Source organism: Gorilla gorilla, chromosome 18 (genome assembly GCF_029281585.2).
Source record: "Gorilla gorilla gorilla isolate KB3781 chromosome 18, NHGRI_mGorGor1-v2.1_pri, whole genome shotgun sequence".
Lineage (NCBI taxonomy): Eukaryota > Metazoa > Chordata > Mammalia > Primates > Hominidae > Gorilla > Gorilla gorilla.
In genome coordinates, this window is record NC_073242.2 from 98,079,238 (window position 1) to 98,099,121 (window position 19,884).

Below are 19,884 nucleotides of genomic sequence, written 5' to 3' on the forward strand. Positions count from 1 at the left end.
TTGTTGAAGATCAAATAGCCATATAAGTGTGGGACTGTTTCTGGGTTCCCAATTCTGTTTTATCAATCTACCTAACAGTCCTTATGCCAGTACCACATTGTCTTTAATTTCTGTAGTTCTATAGTAAGCTGGGTACTATAAGTTCTCTAACATTGTTCTTGACTGTTCTGGGTCTTATAGGTTTCTATATAAATTTTTTAATCAGTTTGTCAATTTCTGCAAAAAGGTCTGATGAGATTCTTATTGTAATTGCGTTGACTTTATAGATCAATTTGTGGACAATTGACATCTTTTTTCTTTTTTTTTTTCCAAGACAGAGTCTTGCTCTGTCACCCAGGTTGGAGTCCAATGGCGTGATCTCAGCTTACTGCAGCTACCCAGCTACCCGGGAGGCTGAGGCAGGAGAATCGCTTGAACCTGGGAAGTGGAGGTTGCAGTGAGCTGAGATCCGCCATTGCGCTCCAGCCTGGGTGACAAGAATGAAGCTCTGTCTCAAAAAAAAATAAAACATAAAAAATTTCTCAGCAAGTTTTCAGTGTAGAGAGTTTGTATATTTTGTGCTAAATTTATCCTAAATTAAAGTTTTAGGCCAGGCGTGGTGGCTCACACCTGTAATGCCAGCACTTTGGGAGGCCAAGGCAGACAGATCACCTGAGCTCAGGAGTTTGAGACCAGCCTGGGCAACATGCTGAAACCCCATCTCTACTAAAATACAAGAGATCACCCGGGTGTGGTGGCATGCGCCTGTAGTCCCAGCTACTGGGGAGGCTGAGGCACAAGAATTGCTTGAACCCAGGAGGCAAAGGTTGCAGTGAGCCAAGATTGCACCACTGCACTCCAGCCTGGGAGACAAAACAAAACTGTCTCAAAAAAAAAAAAAGTTTTAAATTTCAGCCGGGCGTGGTGGTGAATGCCTGTAATCCCAGCACTTTGGGAGGCTGAGGCAGGTGGATCACCTGAGGTCAGGAGTTTGAGACCAGCCTGGCCAACATGGCGGAACCCGATCTCTACTAAAAATACAAAAAAATTAGCCACGCGTGATTGCGGGTGCCTGTAATCCCAGCTATTCAGGAGGCTGAGGCAGGAGAATCTCTTGAACCTGGGAGGTGGAGGTTGCAGTGAGTCGAGATTGTGCCACCGCACTCCAGCCTTGACAGAGCAAGACTCAGTCTCAAAAAAAAAAAAAATTAAATTTCATTTTCTCATTTTTGCTGCAAATATAAAATGTCTTTTTTTGTTTTTTAATTTTTGTTTTATTGCTTGTATTCTGTGAACTTGCTAAATTAATTTATTAGTTCTAGTAGTTGTTTTATAGAGTCCTTAGGGCTTTTTACATAAACAATGATTCCATCTGTGAATATAAACAATTTTGCTTCTTCCTTTCTGCTCTTGTATGTCTTTTATTGCTGCTTTTGACCTATTTCAGTGACAAAGATTTTCAGTAATATGTTGAATAGAAGTGAGAATAGACATCCTGTGTTTATTTTACTTCACCACTAAGTATGATGGTAACTGTAGGTTTGTCCATGGATACCCTTTATCAGATCGTAGAAGTTCCCTTTTATTCTTAATTTGTGTCATGAACGGGTGTTGAATTTTGTCAAATGCTTTTTCTGCATTTGTTGAAATGATCACGTGGGTTTTCTCCTTATACTGTTAATAAGATGAATCACACTGATTGAGTGTCAAGTGTTAAGCCAACTATGTATTCCTGGCATAAACCACACTTGGTAATGAAGTATTATTCTTTTCTATATCACTGCGTTTGATTTGCTAATATTTAAGCATTTTTAAAAGTTATTAATAGATTCCGTTTTTTAGAACAGCTTTTGGTTTATAGAAAATTTGAGCAGAAAGTGCAGAGTTCCCATATACTCCCTTCCCTACCCTAAACCTAGTTTCCCCATTAACATCTTGCATTAGTGTAGTACATTTGTTACAACTGATAAACCAATGTTGATACATTGTTATTAACTGAAGTCATAGTTTATATTAGGGTTCACTGTTTGTGTTATATAATGTTATGAGTTTTGACAAATGCATAATATCATATATCCATCATTATAGTCTCGTACAGTATAGTTTCACCTCCCTAAAATACCATGCTTCCTTGGCCAGGCGCGGTGGCTCATGCCTGTAATCCCAGCACTTTGGGAGGCTGAGGTGGGCGGATCACGAGGTCAGGAGATCGAGACTGTCCTGGCTAACACGGTGAAACCCCATCTCTACTAAAAATACAAAAAATTAGCCGGGCACAGTGGCGTGCCCCTGTAGTCCCAGCTACTCGGGAGGCTGAGGCCAGAGAATGGCCTGAACCCAGGAGGCGGAGCTTGCAGTGAGCCAAGATCGCGCCGCTGCACTCCAGCCTGGGCGACAGAGCGAGACTGTCTCAAATAAAAAACAAAAACAAAAACCATGCTCCACATATTCTTTCCTGCCCCATCCCTGATCTCTTGGCTACTCCTGATCTTTTTACTGTCTCTATAGTTTTGCCTCCTCCAGAATGTCATGTAGTTGGAATTATACAGAATACAGCTCTTCAGACTGGCTTCTTTCACTTAGAATTATGCATTTAAGGGTCCTCCATGTCTTTTGTGGCTTGATAGCTTATTTCTTTTTATCACTGATTAATATTCCATTGTCTGAGTGTAGCACAGTTTATCCATTCTTTTTTTTTTTCTTTCTAAGAAAAAATCCTTTTACCCTTTGAAGATCATCTTGGTTGCTCCCAGTTTTTTGGTAATTATAAATAAAGCTACTGTAAACATACATATGCAGTTTTTTTGTGTGTGGACATAAGTTTTCAACTCATTTGGATAAATACCCAGGAGCACAATTGCTGGATCCTATGTTTAACTTTGTAAGAAACTGCCGAACTGTCTTCCAAAGTGGCTGTACTATTTTGCATTCCCACCAGCAATGAATGAGAGTTCCTGTTGCTCCACATCCTTGTCAGCATTTAATGTTGTCAGTGTCCTGGATTTTGGCCATTCTAATAGGTATATAATGGTATCTGGCTGTTGTTTTAATTTGCATTTCCCTAATGACATATATATTGGGCATCTTTTCATATGCTTGTTTGCCATGTGTACTATTTTATAAGTTTAGGTTTTTAAGTAAGGATTATTAAGTTTAGGGATATTGATCAGTAATTTTCTTTTTTGTGATTTTATCAGGGTCAGGTTTTGGGATGAGTGTTCTAATGACCTCTCAAAATAAATTGAACAATATTCCTTCTTTATTTTCTGAAAGAGTTTGGGTAACCTTGATGTTATTTCTTCCTTAAATGATTCATCAGTGAAACCATCTAGGCCTGAAATTTTATCTCTCGGAAGATTTTTTTTTTTTTTGAAACAGAGTCTCACTCTGTCACCCAGGCTGGAGTGCAGTGGCACGATCTTTGCTCACTGCAACCTCTGCCTCCTGGGTTCAAGCAATTCTCCTGCCTCAGCCTCCTGAGTAGCTGGAATTACAGGCACCTGCCACCATGCCCGATTAATTTTTGTATTTTTGGTAGAGATGGGGTTTCACCATGTTGGCCAGGCTGGTCTCCACCTCCTGACCTCAAGTGATCCTCCCACCTCAGCCTCCCAAAGTGCTGGGATTATAGGCGTGAGCCACCGCGCCCAGCGGAAGATTTTTAGGTAACAAATTTAACTATCTAATACATATAGGGTTATTTAGGGTTTTTATTTTGTCTTGTGACAGTTTTGATAAGTTGTACTTTTCAAGGAATATTTTCATTTCATGTATATTGTTTGGTTTTTGGCATAATGTTCATTAATTTCTCAGTTATGCTTTAAACCTTCTTTCTTTTCTTTCACTGCAGCCTCTATGTCCCAGGCTTAAGCAGTCCCTCTACCTCAGCCCCCTGAGTAGCTGGGACTACAGGTGTGCACCACCACACTTGGCTAATTTTTTTTTAATGTTTTTAGAGACGGGGTCTCCCTGCGTTGCCCAGGCTGATCTCAAACTCCTGGGCTCAAGCGATCCTCCTGCCTTGGCCTCCCAAAGTACTGAGACTACAGATGTGAGCCACTGTGCCTGGTCCTTTTTACTTTTCTGATATAAGCTTTACAGCTATAAATGTCTCTATAAGCATTACTTTAGTTATATCCAACAAGTATTGATGTTTTTCGTTAGCATTCAGTTGGAAATCTTGTAATTTCTTTTTTGACCGTAGATTATTTTAGAAGTACATTGTTTAGCTTCCAAACATTTAAGGCTTTTTGGATGTTTTGTTGTTAATACTTTCTGTCTTAATGCCATTGTAGTCAGAGAACATACTTGATATGAAATAGATATCTGTTGAAAATACATATTCTGGGGGGAAACGATGTGGTTAAATTAATGTTTGAGCCCTGTGTCCATATTTTGTGATCTTCCTCACTAGAATGTAAGTTCCATGAGGAAGAGCCTTTGTTCTGTTTTTTTGTTGTTATTGTTTTTTGTTTTTGAGACTGGGTCTTGCTCTGTCACCCAAGCTAGAGTGCGGTGGTGCAGTCTCATCTCACTGCAGCCTTGACTTCCTGGGCTCCAGCGATCCTCCCACCTCAGCCTCCTGAGTAGCTGGGACTACAGGCACGCACCACCATAGCCAGCTGATTCTTTTAGTTGTTTTAGAAATGGGGTCTCACTGTGTCGCCCAGGCTGGTCTTGAACTCCTAGGCTCATGCAACCATCCCACTTTGGCCTCCCAAAGTGCTAGGATTACAGGCATGAGCTGCTGCACCTGGCCAGAGCCTTTGTTCTGTTCAGTGCTTTATCCCCAGCACCTAGAACAGCTGGACTGAGTGCATGTTCTATGGTAAATGTTCAGCTTTTAAATTTCTGTTCTGGCTACAATTTAAGCCCAGTAAGATGATTAAGACCTGGTCTCTGCCCTAAAAACATGTGGGGAATAGAAACAAACTAGATGAACTGTAACGTTAGGACACTACTCCAATTACATGCAAAGTGCTGTGGGAAGGCAGAAAATGTGGTCTTAAATTCTTCATAGGCTGGGTTGGTACCCCTGGGGGAGGCTTTCCAAAGCCAGTGACAGTGGTGCCTGGCCTGCGAGGATGAACTGGAGTAGGCAGGGCATTCCACAGGGGGAAGTGCAGTTTGTTTTCTATGTGTATAATCTCTCCTTTTTTTCTTCTTCAAAAGGCTCGGGCTCAAGTTCACTACAGGTCACAAAACATGATGTCTTGTTGGCTACTTTAAAATCTAACCTGTCTGCTTTGGAGGACAAGTTTCTGAAGGATCCTCAGTGGAAGAATCTGAAACTCCTAAGAGATGAAATTGCTGATAAGGCAGAATGGCCACAAAACTCTGTGGATGTCACTTGGAGTTTTACCTCTCAAACCTTGTTGTTGCTTTTGTGCTTGAAGGAAACCATGATCCGCCTTGCAGCTAATTTCAATCCAGGTAAACCCAACCCTAGGACTCCGGAGGTTGCTCCTGCCCTGAGCCCCGATGCACTTAGTATCTCACAACAGAAGACTGTCCAGTTCGTTTTGCAGTTTGTAGTTACCTTGGGTATCTGCCCCTATCTCATGCCTGGTGTTGGAGTCCCTTTGAGATATAGAACTGAGTTTGGTGCCGTTGTTCAAGACGTGGTGTGTTTTGATGCTGCCCCCGATGCAACTCGAAGACTGTACACCAGCTGCAAGGCCCTTCTGAATGTTGCTCAGCACACATCTCTGGGGAGCTTGATCTTCTGCCACCACTTTGGGGATATCGCAGCAGGTCTGTGCCAACTGGGATTCTGCCCAACCAAAAGAAAACTGCTAACACCTGCAGAAGAGGTAAATATACATTGAGAAAGAGAGAGGGAGAGATTGTGTGTGTATGAATGTGTGTATATATTTGTGGATAGTTGTTATAAAAGGCAACTCTTAGTTCTTCAGAACTGGATATGCCAAAGCATATCCAATGGATAAATGAATCTTTTGGGGGTGGGCGCAGGTTTCATTTATTGGGTGCTCGTCCTTTGCACACCTGTAGAGTCCATTTCACCTGTCCCTTGTCATTTTGGGAAACAGCTATAGCAGGCTGTTTTTCTTTGAGCCTCTGTTTCTTCTTCTATAAAATGTGTATCATAATACCTGCCTCGGAAGTTGCTCGTGAGGATTAAGGATAATGTGTGTCAAGTATCTGGCCCAATCTCTAGTAGTGATAATTCCTACTGATATTAGTATCATGGCTCCCTCATTAAATGCTTGGGAGGGTTAAATGAAATAACACATATAGAGCACCTGGTACACTGCAGAACTCTGTCAATGTTCATTTTTATTATTAGGTGTTAGGGGTATATGCCCATTTTTGCTGTCACTCAGTCCAGTAAGCAGTTGAGCATCCAGACTACAGAAGTTGCTGTGGAGATCATAGACACATAAGACATGGTTCTTTTCTTCAAATAACTCACATGCTGACTGGGGAGATAAGACTTACAGGGACGACGCAGCAGGAAGCACTACCCCCGCCATGAGAGGACCACTGGCATCAGCATAGGCACCGGCCAGCAGAAGCCGTTAAGATGTAAATATCTCAAGGGTCAGTGTGGCCCCCAGGCGCAGTGATTCCCCAGCCTCCACAGCCAGGTTTCACAGTGTTCTCGTTTCTCTGTCACCTGCCTGTGTCATCCTTGTCCTTGTTCCTTTTCTCTTCTCTCTCCTGCCTACATTCATAAACATTTGCCTAAAAGCCACTATCATCCAAGTGTTGGCATGAAATTCTGAGCTCCCTGGGGCCTTTATGTGATAGGAGCAGAGTGCGTCCTCCTTCCGGCAGGGTTATGCATATTGACACTTCTAGCAGTACCTCCTGCCTGCACTTCCCTGAGGTAGTGTGACCCAGGTTGACAGGTCTTATTACTGTTACTGAGGCTAAACTGTGCCCAGGGATCTCAGGCAGGAGAGAGAAATGAAAAGGGAAACACAGAGAAAGAATTAAGTAGGACGGCAAGAGAAGGAGTTGACAGAGGGGAAACATGCTGGGTGTACATTATGAAGCTGGACAAAGTCCCACCAATAGCTGTGTTCTAAGTAGCACCCATACCTCAGTATGTGAAACGGTAATGGGCAGGACCCTGACTGTTTGACCCTGAGCAGTAATCACGAAGGAGAACTGTACTGTTATGGCTCAAGGGTACCCCAAAATTGTACCCCCTCTTTGCTGCCCAAGTTCCAAATGAATTAAAAGAGAGTTAAGAAGAGTAAGAGAGATAAACAATGTTACCTCTGTTGCTCATAAAGGCAAAGTTGGAGGATATAGCTTATAGATGGAGACATCTATTTTTTTTATTTTTTATTTATTTTTATTATTATTATTTTTTGAGATGGAGCCTTGCTCTGTCACCTAGGCTGGAGTTCAGTGGCACAATCTTGGCTCACTGCAACCTCCGCCTCCTGGGTTCAAAAGATTCTCCTGCCTCAGCCTCCCGAGTAGCTGGGATTACAGGCATGTGCCACCACATCCAGGTTGCTTACTTACTTATGTATTTATTATTTTTGAGATGGAGGCTTGCTCTGTTGCCCAGGCTGGAGTGCAGTGGTGCAATCTTGACTCACTGTAACCTCCGCCTCCCGGGTTCAGCTTCCTTAGTAGCTGGGATTACAGGCACACACCACCACGCCTGACTAATTTTTGTATTTTTAGTAGAGGCGGGGTTTTGCCATGTTGGCCAGGCTGGTCTCGAACTCCTGACCTCAGGTGATCCGCCCCCCTCGGCCTCCCAAAGTGCTGGGATTACAGGCGTGAGCCACCACGCCTGGCAGGAGACAAAACAGTGCTCTTCAGAATTAGGCGCTACTCACTACTCACCCATTTTAAGGCGCACTGGAAAACTGCAGCACCTTCTGCAGGGGATATGCCTCTGAAAAATACCCAGCAAGAAAGAGCAGAAGAAAATGTGCAGTCACTGTCAAAAGACAGAAGAGGAATGAGCTGAGAGATGCTTGCCAAAACCAGCCAGTAAGTGAGTTTACTCCACCCTCAGCCATAAGATCAGTCTCATAACCTGCCCAGAAGTGGAGTGAGCGAGATGGAGAGAGGACCAGGAATGTTTTAGTAGTACAGCTTCCCCCATGTGGAAGGAAATCAAGAGAGGATAGAAGCCTTCCTTCCGCTCGTCTCACAAGTATCTCTGTACAGTGTTGTAAAACTTTACCTTCTATTGTCTGCCTGGTTTGAATTCCACTAAAGCCAAGTGCATATTTCTTTTAGGTTCTAACTGAAGAGGAGAGAACCCTATCCAGGGGGGCCTTGAGAGACATGCTGGATCAAGTCTATCAGCCCTTAGCAGTCCGGGAACTGCTTATCCTCCAGGGAGGACCACCCCAGGTACTCAGGGCTAGGGACTCTTGGGGGTGACTCATTAATGATAATGTGTGGTTTGCTGTCTTCTTCTGGAAAATTAAATAACTTTAGTTCCCTGTTTAATGATCTAGTTGAGCCTTTTTTCATCTTTTAGATCATAAAATGATATTTATAAAACTAGATGATGCTGACCCTTAGGATAATTTAAAAGACCTTTTCTCTAATGAAATGATGGACACTTTTCCCAAGAATATTATGATCACTTTTTTTAAGACTTATGGCAATTTTGGCTAGGCACGGTGGCTCACGCCTGTAATCCCAGCACTTTGGGAGGCCGAGGTGGGCGGATCACCTGAGGTCGTGAGTTCGAGACCAGCCTCAACATGGAGAAACCCTGTCTCTACTAAAAATACAAAAAAAAAATTAGCTGGGTGTGGTGGTGCATGCCTGCAATCCCAGCTACTTGGGAGGCTGAGGCAGGAGAATTGCTTGAACCTGGGAGGTGGAGGTTGCGGTGAGCCGAGATCGTGCCATTGCACTCCAGTCTGGGCAACAAGAGTGAAACTCAGTCTCAAAAAAAGACTTATGGCAATTTTATGTGAGATATATTTTATTCATTCTGAAACTAGATCTTCTCTTTTTTTAACTAAAATTTGCTGTTTGACAAAACATTCTTTTAGCACAACTATCTGGACACTAATTGTTTGAATGGATAATGTATTTGAAGTCAAGAAATTAAAACTAGATATATTATTGGTTCTATTCTTAGTTCCTTTGTTTCAAACATGTAGTAGTATATATTCTGCTAGGGATAAGATAGTTTCTTTGTTTTCTTAAAAATAATGTTTATCTGAGGCCGGGCATGGTGGCTCACGCCTGTAATCCCAGCACTTTGGGAGGCCAAGGTGGGTGGATCACCTGAGGCCGGGAGTTCGAGACCAGCTTGACCAACATGGAGAAACCCTGTCTCTACGAAAAATACAAAATTAGCCGGGCATGGTGACGCATGCCTGTAATCCCAGCTACTGGGGAGGCTGAGGCGGGAGAATCGCTTGAACACAAGAGGCAGAGGTTGCAGCGAGCTGAGATCGCGCCATTGCACTCCAGCCTGGGCAACAAGAGCAAAACTCCGTCTCAAAAAAAAAAAAAAAGTTTATCTGAAATGATTTAATTTGATGATATAGATGGAATTGTCTGTTTGCTTTTAGTACCTACATTTTCGTTATGAATCTAGGTGTGTAAAGAGTGAGGAGCCAGCCAGGCACTGTGGCTCACACTTGTAAACCCAGCACTTTGGCAGGCTGAGGCAGGAGGATCACTTGAGGTCAGGAGTTTGAGGCCAACGTGGGCAACATAGCAAGACCCCTGTCTCTACAAAAGATAAAAAATAAAAAACTAGCCAAGTGTGGTAGCATGCACCTGTAGTTCCAGCTACTCTGGAAGCTGAGGTGGGAGGATTCCTCAGGCCCAGAAAGTTGAGACTGCAGTGAGCTGTGATCGGGCCACTGCACTTTAGCCTGGGCAACAGAGTGAGATCTTGTCTTTAAAAAAAAAAAAAAAAAAGAAAAAGAGTGAGAAGCCAAAGGAATTAGCTGTAGGTCAGGAGCAAGTACCAGCTGAAGCTGGCTACAGAGATATCTCCTAATTGAGTAATTTTCATCTCATCCTTAGAATCTTACTGTAAGCCTTCCAGCAGGCCTCTCTGGCATTCAACCCCCGTGTGCAGGTGTTTGAATTTGTAAACCTTTCCATTCTTCAGATTTCTTACCCATAAGATAGGGATAATTACAATGCCTTCCTTGTAAGTCCCTTTTGAGATTATATGGGAGTTACTTATGATGTGCCTGGCACACCATAATCCCTCAGTAAATGGTAATAATTCAGTAAAAGAGAGAGGACAGGAGAGTTAGGATGAAATATTTCTGTTACTAATTTTGAGGCTTACATACTTAAGTGCAGTGGTGCCGGGCGCGGTGGCTCACGCCTGTAATCCCAGCACTTTGGGAGGCCGAGGCGGGTGGATCACGAGGTCAGGAGTTCAAGACCAGCCTGGCCAAGATGGTGAAACCCTGTCTCTACTAAAAATACAAAAAATTAGCCGGGCTTGGTGGCGTGAGCCTGTAATCCCAGCTACTCTGGAGGTTGAGGCAGATAATTGCTTGAACCTGGGAGGCGGAGGTTGCAGTGAGCCCAGGTCATGCCACTGCACTCCAGCCTGGGCTACTGAGCGAGACTCCGTCTCAAAAAAAAAAAAAAATGCAGTGGTTGACAGCAACATGATCAATGTTCTAGCCCAAAATAAGGGCTAGAACATTCAAACTGCAGCACCTTCTGCAGGGGATAGGCCTCTGAAAAGTACGCAACAAGAAAAAGCAGAACAAAATATGCACTCACTCTCAAAAGATAGAAGAGGAACTGAGATAGAAGAGCTGAGAGGTGTATGCCAAAACCAGCTAATAAGTGAGTTTACTCCACCCTCAGCCATAAGGGACACCAAGTCTGTTTATTCAAGTGGCTCCACAGAACTCCCAGAAAGGAGCCCTTGAAGAAATCCACCTCTTTCTTGCAGATCATACTGGGGCAGGAAAGAAATACAAAAGAAATCCGGCCGGGCGCGGTGGCGCACTTTGGGAGGCTGAGGTGGGCGGATCACAAGGTCAGGAGATCGAGACCATCCTGGCTAACACAGTGAAACTCCGTCTCTACTAAAAATACAAAAAAAAAAAAATTAGCCGGGCATGGTGGCAGGTGCCTGTAGTCCCAGCTACTCAGGAGGCTGAGGCAGGAGAATGGCGTGAACCCAGGAGGCGGAGGTTGCAGCGAGCCGAGATCATGCCACTGCACTCCAGCCTGGGCAACAGAGCGAGACTCCGTCTCAAAAAAAAAAAAAGAAATCCAACTCTTTCTTTGAACTGTGTCACAGGAATCAGAGTTGCTAATGCCACAGAGGCAAGGGCTGGAATGCTCCCTCCCTGTTGTGAACTACCCTCTTAGTGGCAAATAACGTTCATAAGAATCTTCCTTGGAAGCTGGATTTGATTGTCAGAGCTACATTCAGAGATTGTTTGCATTAACTTTGTGTTCCGAAGATCTACATTTTAATTGCTGATGCGTTTGTCTGTTTCTGAGTTTGAAATTTCATTGATTTTTCACTTTCACTGTTTTTTACTTTCTTAAAAGTAATGCAGAAGAAGGTTTTGTAAAGTTTTTTTTTTTTAAGGAAAAAATGTTGCTCTTTTGAAGTCTGTATAGCATACTGTTAATTGTCAGTATGACTCAGGACTTTTAAAAAATAATGTCTAGCTGGGCACGGTGGCTCACGCCTGTAATCCCAGAACTTTGGGACGCTGAGGTGGGTGGATCACCTGAGGTCCAGGAGTTCGAGACCAGCCTGGCTAACATGGTGAAACCCCATCTCTACTAAAAATACAAAAATACATCTCTACTAAAAATACCCAGGCATAGTGGCGCGTGCCTGTAATTTCAGTGACTCAGGAGGCTGAAGCAGGAGAATCACTTGAACCCGGGAGGTGGAGGTTGCAGTGAGCCGAGATTTTGCCACTGCACTCCAGCCTGGGTGAAGAGTGAAACTCCATCTCTAAATAAATAAATAAGTCTGCATATCATAGCTATTTCTCCTTTTTTTTTTTTTTTTTTTTTAACAGGCATGAGCCACTGCGCCCGGCCATCATATCTATTTCAGTGACATTCAGAATTCACACTTCTTCTTTTTCTCAGTCCTGCACAGATGTGAAGACACAGATGAGGTGTCGGGCCCCAGCTTGGCTTCGGCGTCTATGTGGACAGCTGCTCTCTGAAAGGTTAATGAGACCTAATGGTGTTCAGGCAGTAGTCCGGGGCATTTTGGAAGGAGCAGGTGGTAAGAAATAAAATGTTTCTGTGACTTTGGTATCTGTTTTCCTTTGGGTCAGAGTCTGAGGTGAATTATTGGTCTTTAGTATTTACCTTTAAAACCTGACTGAAACTAAACTCCGTCCTTGCAGGGATTGAACAGGTTAAACTTAGAGGCCCTTAATGAGCTTCTTTTCCAAAGAAACTAATTCTCTTGCTCTTTTCCTAAAACACTTGTGATACACTGCCTATTTTATTGAACAATATTGTAAGCCATTTCAAATAATTTATACTATATGGGGAAAACATTACACAGAAAGTTGAAGTAAAAACCCTAAAGTAAATGTTAAATAAAGCTAGGTGTGGGCCGGGCACGGTGGCTCACGCCTGTAATCCCAACACTTTGGGAGGCCAAAGTGGGTGGATCACTTGAAGTCAGGAGTTCAAACCAGCCTGGCCAACATGGTGAATCCCCGTCTCTACTAAAATACAAAAATTAACCTGGCATGGCAGTGGGCACCTAACCCCAGCTACTTGGGAGGCTGAGGCAGGAGAATCACTTGAACTTTGGAGGTGGAGGTTGCAGTGAGCCAAGATTGTGCCACTGCACCCCAGCCTAGGTGACAGAATGAGACTTTGTCTCAGTAATAATAATAATAATAAAGCCAGGTGAGGTGGCTCACACCTGTAATCCCAGCAGTTTGGGAGGCTGAGGCAGAAGGACTGTCTGAGGCCAGGAGTTCAAGACCAGCCTGGGCCACATAGCAAGACTCTGTTTCTACAAAAAATAAAAAAAAATAGCCAGGTATGGTGGTGCCCGCCTATGGTCCCAGCTACTTGGGAGGCTAAGGCAGGAGGATCACTTGAGCCCAGGAGTTCGAGGCTATAGTGAGCCATGATCATGGCACTGCATTCCAGCCTGGACAAAAAAAGCAAGACCTTGTCTCAAAAAAAAAAAAAAAAAGTTAAATGTAAAATAATTTTCTTGTCCAGAAATACCTTTGAGATGCAAACTTTGGGATGAAGTTTTAGAGTCATTTCCCTAATTATATTATCTAAGTTCTCATTAATAGGAAAAAAGTTAATGCTAAGCATGGTAGTAGTTTTTAATTTATGTTTTTTATTTTTTAGAGAAAATTAGACATCTACATCATTTAAAGTCAAATAGTTCTATGAGACTTATAGTGAAAAATAGCAGTCCTCGGCACCATTCCAATCCATTTACCATTTCTAGAAGCAACCACTTTGAACTCTTTCAGTGAGTTTTTTCTGGTATTTACCTCTATATTTCTTTTTTTTTTTTTTTTTTTTTTTTGAGACAGAGTCTCGCTCTTTCACCCAGGCTAGAGCGCAGTGGCGTGATCTTGGCTCACTGCAACCTCCACCTCCCGGGTTCACTCATTCTTCTGCCTCAGCCTCCTGAGTAGCTGGGACTAAAGGCGCCTGCCACCACGCCCAGCTAGTTTTTTGTATTTTTAGTACAGACGGGGTTTCACTGTGTTAGTCAGGATGGTCTCGATATTCTGACCTTGTGATCCACCCACCTCGGCCTCCCAAAGTGATGGGATTACAGGCATGATCCTGGCCATTTACCTCTATATTTCTAACTAATATATGGGAATTCATAATTTTTTCAGTTTCAGGCATCATGTATCTACCTCTCACCATGTGTGGAAGAGGATCTTGTTCTCTTTCATAACACTGCCATCATTCCCCCAAGTACATTTTTATTTTCACATCTCCGTAATATATTTATATCTCAGTTTTGGTTAGATCAATATTCAGTGTTTATATTAGTGTAACTCTGTAATTATTATTTACAGCTGATCTATATTGTATATTATGATTACTTTCTTTTTTTACATAATCTTTTGTACTTCCTGGAGTTAATCTTTTTTTTGTACATCTGATTAGTTTTCTATGTGCTTATCACTAATCTGTTCTCAAGCTGTCCCTCTTTTGTTTAAATCTCCTTTTAATACATTCAAAAACATCAAATAGGCTGGGCATGGTGGCTCATGCCTATAATCCCAACACTTTGGGAGGCCAAGGCAGGTGGATTGTTTGAGCTCAGGAGACCAGCCTGGGCAACATGGGGAAACCCCATCTCTACCAAAAATACAATTAGCTGGGTGTGGTGGTGTGCACCTATGGTCCCAGCTACTCAGGTGGCTGAGGCAGGAGGATTGCTGGAGCCCTGGAATTTGTGGCTTTAGTGAGCCATGATCACACCACTGCACTCCAGCCTGGGTGGGAGAGCGATATCCTTTCTCAAACAAACAAACAAACAAAAACCCACCAGATATTCTATCAGTTTTATCTTCTTGGAAACATCTTTCTCTGGGTCTTCTGACTTGCTTTACTCAATCCTGGTTACCTTCTACTCAGCTGCCATCCAAGGATCCCCTTCACTTTTATCCTGGTGAACACTTTGCCTTTTTTGTGTGTTCAGTCTCTTATCTCCCTTATCCCGTGCCTGTTAGTTTCCTATTGTTACTGCAACAACTTACCACAAACTTAGTGGCTTTTTTTATGGAAATGGCATTTAAACTGAGCCCTGAAGGCTGAGTTGTAATTAACTAGCTGAAGAGAGAGGGAAGATAGTTATAGGCAGAGAGAGTAGCATGTATGAGGAACTGAAGTAGAAATGAGCATAGTGCTTCTGAGGAAATCTCCACGTGGGTAGAGTAGTGAGGGCAGAGTGCAGGTAGAGTGGTGCGCAGTGAGCGGGGATGGTGGCTGGGGGCCACCTCAGGGAGGCCTGATAGGCTGAGTTCAGGATGTTGAACTTTATTCTGAGGGAAATGCGAAACGATTAACAGTTTTAAGAAAGAGAGAACATGATCAAATCTGCAGTTTAGAAATATCTGTCTGGAAGTATTGTGAAGAATGGATTGGGTAAGAGCAGAAGCAGGGAGATCAGTTAAAAGGCAGACATCTGAGGAATCACGGAGGCTTGGATTAATGCAGTGGCCATGGAAATGGAGAGAAATGAATGGGTTTGAGAGATATTTAAGGAGGAGAGTTGCCAAAACTTAATGAAGGGCTGGATATGTGGGGAAGAAGGAAGAGAGCTAGAAGAATAAATCTTGACTTCATTTCTGGCATAATGTACCTTGGTCCCATCAGACAGAAGTGAGGTCAGTGTGGTTGGCAGACGTTGGTAGATTTGGTCTAGAGTGGCTATAATATTGCCTCCCCTCAGTTCTCCCCACAGTGGCTTCTAGGGCCAATGAAATAACAAATGATCAGTTACCCATAAGAAGTTGTCCCCTACAAACAGGTCTTTGCATCTTCCTTTTCCAAGAAGGGTTAGACCTCACTTAAGGGCATGCAGATTTGAGAGCTACTATAAGAAAATCAGAACCCTCTTTTTCCTATGAGTTCCCCCAACTTGTGCATGTATGTATTTGTTGTTATCTATTCATACCTTGTTTCTTTCCCAAAATGGTTTGAGGCAGGTTTATATTGACCTGCATATTTGCCATTTCTGGTGGTCTTTATTTCTTTATGTAGATCAAAATTTCAGTGCAAATTTCCTTCTGCCTGAACTTTAGTTACCATTTCTTTTAGTGTAGGTCTACTGGCAATGAATTTTTTTTTTTTTTTTTTTTTTTTGAGACAGAATTTCGCTCTTGTTGCCCACGATCTCGGCTCACTGCAACCTCTGCCTCCTGGGTTCAAGCGATTATCCTGCTGTAGCCTCCCAAGTAGCTGGGATTACAGGTGCCAGCCACCACGCCCGGCTAATTTTTTTTATTGTTTTTATTTTTAGTAGAGACAGGGTTTCACTGCGTTGGCCAGGCTGGTCTTGAACTCCTGACCTCAGGTGATCCACCTGCCTCGGCCTCCCAAAGTGCTGGGATTACAGGTGTGAGCCACTGCACCCGGCCTGGCAATTAATTTTCTAGCTTTTGTTTGTCTGAAGAAGTCTACTTCATCTTCCTTTTTGAAAGATATTTTTTATTGGGCATAGAATTCTAGGTTGACATTTATTTTTTCTTTTAGTACTTTAAAGATATTCTGTTGTCTTCTGGCTTGTGTCATTTCTGATGAGAAGTCTGCTATCATTCTTATCTTTGTTCCTCTATAAATGATATACCATTTTTCCCTCTGGCTGCTTTTAAGATTTTTCTCTTATGGCTGGTTTTTAGAAATTTGATTATGATGTACCTTGGTGTGGTGTTGGTTTCTTTATGGTTTTTTTTCTGCTTTTTGGAGCTGTGGGTTTATAGTGTTTGCCATATTTGGAAATTGCTCAGACATTATCTTCAAATATTTTTTTCTGTACTCCCCTCAGATCTCTCTTTCTGAGATTTGAATGACACCAAATATGTTTAATGTTGTCCTGCCAATTACTAGTGCTCTTTTTGTGTGTGTGTCTTTTTTTCTCTATGTCTTTTTTATTTTTCTCTGTCTTTAAAATTTTTTTTTCCCCAGAGACAGGGTCTTGCTCTGTCTCCCAGGCTGGAGTGCAGTGGCATGATCTTGGTTCACTGCAACTTCCGCCTCCCAGGTTGAAGCAATTCTGGTGCCTCAGCCTTCTGAGCAGCTGGGATTACAGGCATGCGCCACCACACCCAGCTAATTTTTGTATTTTTAGTAGGGACAGGGTTTCGACATATTGCCCAGGCAGGTCTTGGACTCCTGGTCTCAAGTGATCCACCCACCTTGGCCTCCCAAAGTGCTGAGTTTACAGGCGTGAACCACTGTGCCTGGCCAAGAGCAAATTTTTAATAGTTGTCTTAATGGGCCAGGCGCAGTGGCTCAAGCCTGAAATTCCAGCACTTTAGGAGGCCAACGTGGGCAGATCACGAGGTCAGGAGTTTGAGACCAGCCTGGCCAACATGGTGAAACCCTGCCTCTGCTAAAAATACAAAAAATTAGTGGTGCATGCCTGTAGTCCCAGCTACTCAGGAGGCAGAGGCAGAAGAATCGCTTGAACCTGGGAGGTGGAGGTTTCAGTGAGCCGAGATCTCGCCACTGCACTCCAGCCTGGGCGACAGGGTGAGACTCTTGTCTCAAAAAAAAAAAGAAGTTGTCTTAATGGTCTTGTCTTCTAATTCCGTTATCTCTGTTTTTTGGGGTCTGTTCTACTGATTTTTTTTTTTTTTTTTTTTTTGAGACAGAGTCTTGCTCTGTCACCCAGGCTGGAGTGCAATGGCACGATCTTTGCTCACTGCAACCTCTGCCTCCCAGGTTCAACAGATTCTCCTGCCTCAGCCTCCCAAGTAGCTGGGACTACAGGTGTGCATCCTCATGCCCAGCTAATTTTTGTATTTTTAGTAGAGACAGGGTTTCACCATGTTGGCCAGGCTGGTCTTGAACTCCTGACCTCAGGTGATCTGCCCGCCTTGGACTCCCAAAGTGCTGGGATTACAGACATGAGCCACCGCCCACAGCCTGTTCTGTTGATTTTTTTATTCTAATTATAAGCCATATTGTTGTTTTCCTTCTTTGCATGCCTGGTAATTTTTTTTTTTTTTAGATGTTATTCACATACCATAGAAATCACTTTTTTTTTTTTTTTTTTTTTTTTGAGATGGAGTCTCACTCTGTCGCCCAAGCTCGAGTGCAGTGGCGCGATCTCAGCTCACTGCAACCTCCCAGGCTGGAATGCAGTGGCGCGATCTCGGCTCATTACAACTTGCGCCTCCCATGTTCAAGAGATTCTCTTGCCTCAGCTTCCCGAGTAGCTGGGACTACAGGTTCGTGCCACCACACCCAGCTAATATATTTTTTTTAATTTTTAGTAGAGATGGGGTTTCACCATGTTGGCCCGGCCGGTCTCAAACTCCTGACCTCAGGTGATCCACCTGCCTCGGCCTCCCAAAGTGCTGGGATTACAGGAGTAAGCCACCGCACCTGGCCAGAAGTCACTTTTTTTTTTTAAAGAGTACAGTTTGGTGGTGTTTAGTATATTCACAGAGCTGTGCAATCATCACCAATATCTATTTCCAGAATATTTTCCTCAACCCTCCCCCCGTGTCCCCCCAAAGAAGCCCTCATACTCACTAGCAATCACCACTCCTCATTCTCCCCTCCTCTCAGATTCTGGTAAGTACTACTTCACCTCCTGGTCTCTTTGGATTTACCTGTATTGGCATTTCATACAATACATGGTCTTTGTGTCTGGCTTCCTTTACTTGGCATAATGTTTTTGAGATTTATTCATGTTTTTTGTTTGTTTGTTTGTTTTTGAGACAGAGTTTTGCTCTTGTCACCCAGGCTGGAGTGCAATGGCATGATCTCAGCTTACTGCAACCTCCTTCTGCCAGGTTCAAGCGATTGTCCTGCCTCAACCTCCCAAGTAGCTGGGATTACAGGCGCCCACTACCACACCTGGCTAATTTTTGTATTTTTAGTAGAGACGGGGTTTCACCATGTAGGCCAGGCTGGTCTCAAATGCCTGACCTCAGGTGATCCACCTGCCTTGGCTTCCCAAAGTGCTGGGATTACAGGTGTGAGCCACCGTGCCCAGCCGAGGTTTAGTCATATTATAACATGAATGAATCAATCCTCCATAAAAATTATTCCTTTTTATGACTGAATAATAATTCCTCATGTGGATATGCCTGGTAATTTTTGACTGGATGCTGAACATTTTTATTCTACATTGCTGAGTGCCAGATTTTTATATTCCTTAGTTGGACTTTGTTCTGGAATGCAGTTAAGTTACTTGGAATTAGTTTAGTCCCTTTGATCCTGGCTTTTCAGCTCTGTTAGTGTGGTTCTACAGCAACCTTTAAGGTAATTTAACCCCTTATTGTATTATACTAAGTGTATTGTACTAAATGTAACAATACAGATTGTACTAAGATAATACACTTCTGAGAATTCTAGTTGTTGCCCTGTGTATTAGGAGATCCTCCCAGGCTGGCTAGTGGGAACACAACTCTTCCCAGCCTTTATGAACCATGGGGGTTGTTCCCCCCTACTCCTTTCTGGTGTTTATTGCCCCAGGCTTTGGTATTTTCCTCAAACATACGTGTATCATACTCTACCAAAGACCTGAGAGAGGACCCTTCTGCAGATCTTTGGAACTCTCTCTACGTGTAACTTCCTCTCTTCTGGTATTTTGCCCTGAAAATTCCAGCTGCTTTGGCCTCCCTGAACTCTGAACTATGTTTCTTCCACTGAACAAGATGCCAGGCTTCATTTGGGCTGCTATTGTTATCGCCTGAAAACTCTCTCCAGTCAGTGAACGAGGGCAGTCGTCAAGCTCAGTTTGTTTGCTTCCCTTCTCTCAGGGATCAGTGTCCTGGGCTGCCTGTTGTCCATTGTGTGGAAACCATTGTTTATATATTTTGTCCAATTTTATAATTGCTTAAGACGGTAAAATAATTCTGGTCCCTGTCACTCTACGGCTGTGGCTTAAGACAGTTTAAATGAAATGATACATACAAGGAGACAGAATAATAATAGTAATAAACATGGTGAAGCTAGTATTCCAGTTATATGAATAATATCATTATAGTGACTAAGTGCTAGTTTTTCTCTGAATTTCCCAGAAACTAGCATCAAAAGGAACGTATAGGCCAGGCGCGGTGGCTCATGCCTGTAATCACAGCACTTTGGAGGCTGAGGCGGGCAGATCACCTGAGGTCAGAAGTTCGCGACCAGCCTGGCCAACATGGCAAAACCCTGTCTCTACTAAAAATAGAAAGGAATTACCTGGGCATGGTGGTGTATTCCTGTAATCCCAGCTACTCGGGAGGTTGAGGCAAG

General features: G+C 43.2%; 1 protein-coding gene across 2 annotated transcripts in view; it reads left to right on the forward strand.

Moving 5' to 3' along the window:
* Window positions 1-19,884, forward strand: part of TANGO6 (transport and golgi organization 6 homolog) — a 241,422-nt gene that overhangs the window by 11,207 nt on the left and 210,331 nt on the right. For both annotated transcript variants that reach the window (XM_019011975.4, XM_063699676.1), the window contains exons 2-4: window positions 5,152-5,792; window positions 8,212-8,328; window positions 12,043-12,184. In XM_019011975.4, coding sequence (XP_018867520.3) covers window positions 5,152-5,792; window positions 8,212-8,328; window positions 12,043-12,184 — 900 coding nt within the window. The remainder of the gene's footprint in view (window positions 1-5,151; window positions 5,793-8,211; window positions 8,329-12,042; window positions 12,185-19,884) is intronic.